General features: G+C 42.1%; 1 protein-coding gene across 1 annotated transcript; it reads right to left on the reverse strand.

Moving 5' to 3' along the window:
- Positions 1 to 5,608: 5,608 nt before the first annotated feature.
- LOC310857361 (protein mono-ADP-ribosyltransferase PARP11-like) lies at positions 5,609 to 7,734 on the reverse strand (the record flags this gene model as incomplete). The annotated part of the gene is made up of 3 exons (XM_083763003.1): positions 5,609 to 6,526; positions 6,914 to 7,085; positions 7,730 to 7,734. The coding sequence occupies 3 exons, from the start codon at positions 7,732 to 7,734 to the stop codon at positions 5,609 to 5,611; spliced, it is 1,095 nt and encodes a 364-aa protein (XP_083619129.1).
- Between the last annotated feature and the right edge of the window lie 212 nt (positions 7,735 to 7,946).

Below are 7,946 nucleotides of genomic sequence, written 5' to 3' on the forward strand. Positions count from 1 at the left end.
TTGTCAATACAGATCCCCAGGTATTTATATGAGGAGACCTGTGAGATGGTAGAGTCATGGATGACCACAGGCCTGTGGTCACCAATACTCTTGGGGTCAAATACCATCTCCTGTGTCTTCTTAACATTAAGAGTTAGGTGGTTGTCATCACACCACTTAACAAAGTTCTGTACCTCTGAAAAGTAGTCAGCTACATCCCTATCCTTATCCAGAAGGGCTAAGATGGCAGTATCATCCGAGAATTTTATGATGTAATTGTTCGGGTTGCCACTTCTACACTCATTAGTGTACAGGGTAAAAAGGACAGGTGAGCTAACGCAGCCCTGGGGTGCTCCAGTACTCATGGTTCTGCTCTCTGACATAGTGCCATTGACACTGACCCTTTGTGTGCGTTTAGTTAGGAATGAATGGTACCATCTAATAATAAGCGGATGGACACTTAGGTCCCTCAACCGCTTAATTAATAAGTGTGTATGTATTGATCTAGGCTTTTGGTGTTTTCCTGTAATTTAACACACATTCATACAGAAAATAAGTTATTGATTGCAGCACTTTTCACATCTATTATTTCCCAAGCCATCTAAGAATATGTTCCTGGGGCTCCTTGCAGCTTCCCTTTTCTCAGGAGAGGGAATATAGGTCAGGCATTGTACAACGTTAAATAGGCAAGGTGCAGAAACTGACATTTTTGTCAAACACAAGTGTTTTTGTAATATTGCCTCAATGGCAAACCCTCTATCTGGTGCCTTCATATTCTGAATCTGTGTCATCTCTGAAGTCCAATTTTAGTCATAAGATTGTAGGGACATTTAGAAAGTGGCAGGAAAACGAGGTCAAAAGAATTGCAGTATTCTACACATTAATATCCTTGGTGTTCATTTATCCATTTGTAACTCAACAGTGTACAAATGTAACCAAATGAACCCATAAGGGTCCATTTGGTTACATTGGTCTGAGTGAAATGAACACTGCAGAGTATAGGCAAGGCGACTATTTGCATAGCCCAGCGGCTCTCAAAATGGCTTCCGAGAGAGAGAGAGTACCAAATGCATCCTTGCAAGTCTGAAACTCTACACGTCCATTTGGTTCCATTTGTACACTCAGACTTATGGGGATCCTTGAAATGAAGAGGTTTGATTGGTGGTACAGTATATCCCAACAACAAGGAAATTCCAATTGCTTTGTGCAAAATATTAAGATAAGACAATTAACGGTGCTGGAGATTTGCTGTACACAGACGGATGGACGGAAGCACGCACAAACTGACGGACAGAGTGCAAAACATACTCTCTCCCCATGCCTTCGGCCTGGTGGAGCAGCCCAATGATTAAAAAAGGCAGCGGCAAAGAAAAAGGTCTTTGATGTAAAATATCTGAACGTTAAGCATTCCTGCATTCTTCTGGGAGTTTATTTTTTCTCAGATTTAGTTTAGTTTTGACTGCTCAGGAAGCAGGCCTGCATGTCATTGAGAAGTCTGGATGGTCCATGATGATGTGGCACACATTTCACCAACCATTAGCGTGCAGTAGTTTAGCTGAGTTTATCCACTATAGTTTAGCCTAGTGTGGTATTATAAACTCATCTGTCTGTCAAATACTGTTATCCCGTACTCACAGGAGAAACAGGTACTAAACGTAGACACACTCGCATGCATACACAGGCGCGCACATGCACGGATATAAAGATGCACTCATGATGTTTGGTCTATGACTCATCACCAGGTATGATGTTTGTCGTGTGTGTGTGTGTGTGTGTGTGTGTGTGTGTGTGTGTGTGTGTGTGTGTGTGTGTGTGTGTGTGTGTGTGTGTGTGTGTGTGTGTGTGTGTGTGTGTGTGTGTGTGTGTGTGTGTGTGTGTGTGTGTGTGTGTGTGTGTGTGTGTGTGTGTGTGTGTGTGTGTGTGTGTGTGTGTGTGTGTGTGTGAGAGACTGCTCCAGGGTTGGGTAGGAGAGCAGAAGCGGAGATAATTGCACCAAACGGCTGTAGAAGCCCGAGAGCCAGAGTTCCTGAGAGCTGTGTGTCTGTTGTTGAGAGGCTGGGCCATCTGTCCCATCCACTGGGATCTAACATACCCTAACACTCACTGTGTCTGTTGTTGAGAGGCTGGGCCATCTGTCCCATCCACTGGGATCTAACATACCCTAACACTCACTGTGTCTGTTGTTGAGAGGCTGGGCCATCTGTCCCATCCACTCGGATCTAACATACCCTAACACTCACTGTGTCTGTTGTTGAGAGGCTGGGCCATCTGTCCCATCCACTCGGATCTAACATACCCTAACACTCACTGTGTCTGTTGTTGAGAGGCTGGGCCATCTGTCCCATCCACTCGGATCTAACATACCCTAACACTCACTGTGTCTGTTGTTGAGAGGCTGGGCCATCTGTCCCCTCCACTGGGATCTAACATACCCTAACACTCACTGTGTCTGTTGTTTAGAGGCTGGGCCATCTGTCCCATCCACTCGGATCTAACATACCCTAACACTCACTGTGTCTGTTGTTGAGAGGCTGGGCCATCTGTCCCATCCACTCGGATCTAACATACCCTAACACTCACTCACCCTCAATCTTTATTTTGTGAAGTTTGAGAAATTTGTCTTGCTCAAAGATGACCAGGGGGGGTGATCGGAGGTGTAGACATACACCATGATCTTCCCTGCCATTTTGGCTAATCTAAGGATCTCAGATTTGTTTTTACAGTTTCCAAACCAACTGGTGATACCACTCACTCGCTCACCATGTCCACAATACATACACAGACATACAGTCTATATACAACACGAAGGCACTCGCTCATACACAAAGGACCTGTACATGAACTGACTCAAGAAAGACGGACAGACTGCATAGTACAAGGATGAGTGTTTTAAGAAATAAATGAAAAAAACAAACGATGAAAAAAGAACAGAAAAGGAAAGAGAGAAAACTATTTAAAGGGTAATTGGATACCCCAGCAGAAAATCTAATTGGTTGACACAAAACAATAAATTGTGCCGAAGCTCAAACGAGTGAGGGAAATTTTGCTCAATAAATGTAATTACATTTTGGAAAGTTATTCACTATTTAATCTCCTGTATTAATGTACACAAGGATGACGAAGTGGGGGGAGTACTATCCAAATAAGCTCTGAAATCTCTTCCTGGAGGTCAGTGGCTAAAGACGTAGACATGCACTCACTGTACTACTTGCGTGGAAAGTCAATTACCCCAATTACCCCCTAGTGTTAATCTTCCATTTGCATTGGTTAGTGCAGGGGCCAACACTGATATTTTCACAAAATGGTACCACCTAGCACCTACCTAAGGTGACCGTAAAATGTTACATTAGCTTTGCACAAAAACACTCCTTGGCCTAAATTTTGCCACACACAACACTAGAAATGTTCAACCTTTTCTTTCTTATGGTATGCTGTAGCTACTAGACTTAGGCCTGACTGATACTGTTCTTTTTTTGTTTTTTTTTGCAATTTCAGTTTTTGAACTTCATTGAATTCTGCATCTGAACTTCCACCGCTTTAGTATTTCTTTGAGGGTTCCCAGCCCTGACATATACCAGTGGTCCGGGGACCACCAGTGGTCCTTGAGGGGGTTCCAGGTGGTCCCTATCTAAATGATGGAGAGTTGGTAACCAAAAGGAAATAGACCCTTATTAGATCTTTTGCTCTTGAGAGCGTAAAATGAAATCAAATGGATCCGTACAGGTACATTTGGTTTAATTTTACACTCTCAAGAGTTACATTATTGTTAAACATCTGGATCTAATTGACAGGAAGTCTACACATTTTGAGAATGTATAAGAATTGTTATTTTTGATCAACATTTTGCCTGTTATCTCCCTTAATGGTACCAACATCAATACAGGTTGGAATTGTGGACATCATCTTGTCCAACGACAACAAAATATTCTCTAGTTTTGGGTCTGACAGGTTAAATGTCATCATACATGGCTCAAATGCAGAATGAACTAGAACTGCACTCTGTCGAGTGCCTACTTTCTACTACTAGTGCGCAAGCAGATCGTGCAAGTACTGTCGATCGCTACAAACTGTCAAATCTCAGCTTCTCTGTGAAGGAACGTTTGAAATGTTGAATTATTAGGTTTAGCTATTTGCTACCTACCTACTTTATGCATTTAAAAAAGTATTATTATTATGAAGTATGGTACAAGTTTCTATCTATAAAATAAATACAGTTTTATCGATTTAGAATTATTCTGGATCCCTTTTTAGTTTCTCAAAGAAAAATAAATAATCGATATCCGATGAAAAGAAAAGGTATATAAACTGAAATAAAATATGTTATCACGTATACAGTATAATTATTTAATTATTTATTTTAAATTGTCAATTGCTTTACATTTACTTAATCTTGGACTATAGTGATATTAATACTAAATGCCTCTGTGTATAGTATATGTAATTTGTAAGTTGATTAGCGGTATACTGTGGTTACTTTGTGCCACTTTTGATGCGTATGCACCGTCCCAGCATTCTATGCGTATGCACCGTCCCAGCATTCTATGCGTATGCACCGTCCCAGCATTCTATGCATATGCACCGTCCCAGCAAATGACGTAATGACTACTTGTGCCTGATACGGCAGTGGTGCCAGATTCCATACATGTATACATAGGAGCATTACCTTTAATCCTCCCGACACTAAAACATATCATCATTACGTCACCATCGAAAACCAATTACACTCTGGCATTGGGTCCTTTAATCCAGTGTTTCCCAACCTGTTTTGCTCCAGGGCACACTTTTCATTGCCTAAAAATCTCGGGGCACACCTAGGCCTATCTATATACATATACATACATTATGTTTATATATATATATATATATATATATATATATATATATATATATATATATAATATATATACATACAGTGTTGGGGTTAATAAAGTGACAACTTTTACAATATCTCCATTACCATTATCCAAATTAATTCCTTATTATATATATATATTTTAAATACATTTTGGAGAAAAAAATAGCTCATATGCAATGTGAAATGCCACCTAATTCTTAATCCTTTTCCTTGTCTTTATTATGGGCCATCTTATGAAAGCTGCATGCTTTTATTGTGAAGGGTCTCAGTTCTCACAGCCTGCATATTTCCACGTGCTAAAAATAGCTGATCGACAAGCTCACAACGCGTTGCGTCCGCAACACGTTGTGAGCTTGTCGATCAGCTATTTTCAGCATGCAAGCATAACACGTGTACGACGAAGAATAAATCAGGCATCACTGCGCTTCTGTGGAGGGAGGGAGATTTATTATATAATATATATATATATATATATATATATATATAATATATAATATTTATTACGTCATCATAGAGAGCTAGTTATACCAGTTATACCCTGACGTCATATGCTGGGACGGTGCATACGCATCGAATATGCTGGGACGGTGCATATACGCATCTAATATAGTCCTGGGCGAAAGTAGTACTTGCGCGCTCTGCTTGCGCAAGTAATAATGGGCCTTGATATGAAAACCGCTGTTCTACAGGATTGAGATTCAAGTGGCATTTGAAACGTCATGTAAACCTTCAAGGCCTCCTTTTTGGGCCCACTTCCTTTTCTCACCATCCAGCTCAGCGGGGATACTTGCACATACTCTGAGAGAATTCAATCAGGTACTCGGGGTAAATCTGATTGCTGTCAAAGATTACATACTGTTGTGGGTTACTGACATTATCCACGCAGCTGTCATAAAATCCTTCGTTGTGTCTCTGGACCTCGGGGGGTCTGCAGTAGTGAGCATGGCCCACTGTGTATTCCCCTACAATCACTCTGGCCAGGAACATCACAGAGGACACACCCAACCGTGATGAGGTGTAACTGCTAGATGAGGTGTACCTGCTAGATAATTTAGCGTCTGTAGCGAAGTAGATCCCTTTGCCAAAGAGAGAGCCAGATTTACGCCCCGCTAGGCGGCAGTCAAAGTTGTTAATGCATATACCCTCTACGTTCTTGCCATCGGTGCCATGAAACAGCATTCGCTCCTCGATGTCCAGCTCACGCCTTAACTGCATCTTCTTTCTACAAAACAACTCCCATAAGTGTTTATTCTGAATCCTCTGGATGGATTTGATGGGGTGTCCCACCATCGTCTTGTCGTACAGTTTGGCTACTTCTTTGAACTCATAGGTTTCTCTGTCCAGCTGGATTAGCTCATAGGGAACATTATTAATTAATTCCAACACAAGGTTATCACATATAAACCTGAAGTCGGTTTCAGAGTGGAGGGAGCGTTTGATTTGCTGCTGCTTCCCTGTCATTTTGTTGATCATTTTCATAGCTGAGAAGTCCAGCCTGTGTGTGTTCAATTCCATGAAACCATGTTGGTTCCTGCTGTAACACTGTTCAATCTGAGCACATGTCACAAAGCGTGCTGCAGGTTGTTTGTCAATTTCAAACATGTGCCAAAGTCCACACACTGCCAGATAGAACCAAGACCAGTTGTCTTCTGACGTGTCCATTTCTTCAAACTCACTCTTGTCCTCCTCTGGCTGGATAGAAACATGAGCAGTTGTGTTATTTGTGTCCATTTCTCAAACACAGTCTAGTCCTCTTGGTGTTCCTCCTCCTAGTCTCCTCCCTCTGTCCCAACTCAGAGGCTTTTGTGGATTTGCATAAGCAACAGAGTAGTATAACCAAAAACAGGGTAAGACTAAGCCTGCAGCTGTACTCAGTAGCAGAGGCCAGGAAGGAGACGAGAGGGAGTGGATGAAATTAGATCTTGATCAGTCAGATTCGACACTGCCCCGTCAGTTGCCTTCTAAGCAAGTCAACAGGCGGTCTGCTGCAAGAAATTAATTACAACCAGAGTAGGTAGATATTGTGTGTTGCTGGTTGCCTTTAGCTGAGAGCTGAAGTATTCTGTTGTGGCTGTGAACCTGCCCAATCAAGCAATGTTCTTCTGTAGCCAACGTCTCGTTCTCCAATCTGCCCTGCTCGCTCTCCACAAGGTCTCCTTGCAGTGTTCTTATACCCTGGGTAGAGGTGTCACCGGAGTCCCCGTGCTTGAACTGAACTCCTGAACCTGGGAACCTGGGTCCTATAATCTCTCTTTGAGAGACGCCACATCATAATGCTGATCTCACTTGCTGTCATAAAAGTTGAAGTCGAGTCGAATTCTCATGTCATGACGTCATCACATTTAGGGCACCCACAGTGCAGTTAAGCTAGTCAATGAGTCATGGCACAGAGCATGCAGCGGAAGGCACATGCAGCTCCACGGATACTGAACTCCTGATGGGAAAAGGACAAAATCACTTCTGACCATGACAATAACCAATCCAGTTTGAACTAGCACTAGCCCCCCTATGCCCAGCTTGCTGGGTTTGTGTGAACACAAACATTGGCTTGTGATTGGCTGATCACCCCATAGCGATGATTTGATTGGCTGAACAAAGTACATTATTGAGATAAAAGTGAGGGAAGAAAAGTGAAGACGCCAGAAGTGATTGGCCGGAATGACTTTTGTGATGATTTCATTGGCTGAGCACGGAATGTGATGTATTATGATGTTGTATGATGATAAGAGCGCCCCTCACTTCACACAAGTGAATCTTTGAGGGGCGCTAGCCCCTCTTATGTCTAGCTTTTAGTGCGTGTCCACAGACTTTGTCCTAAACAAACTTTACATTCCCATTGATAATAAATGGAGAATTTCACATCATTGTATACATTTAAGGTCATAGTCAAATTACGTCATAGTGTAAACACAAACATTGCGTAACACAAACATTGATGACGAAGGTCAGGACGCAACTTCTGATTGGCCAGAATGAGATGATGTATGATAATGTACGATGATAACAGCGCTAATATGGTAGCAAATTTGAATCCGCCCCTCTAGACCAGAAATCACACTGGCTGGTGCAGGATAGTCTATTTGTAACTCTCAGTGCGTACACATTTTGTACA

The sequence above is a fragment of the Protomyctophum parallelum genome (genome assembly GCF_964188405.1).
Source record: "Protomyctophum parallelum genome assembly, chromosome: 1".
In the NCBI taxonomy this organism is placed as follows: Eukaryota; Metazoa; Chordata; class Actinopteri; order Myctophiformes; family Myctophidae; genus Protomyctophum; species Protomyctophum parallelum.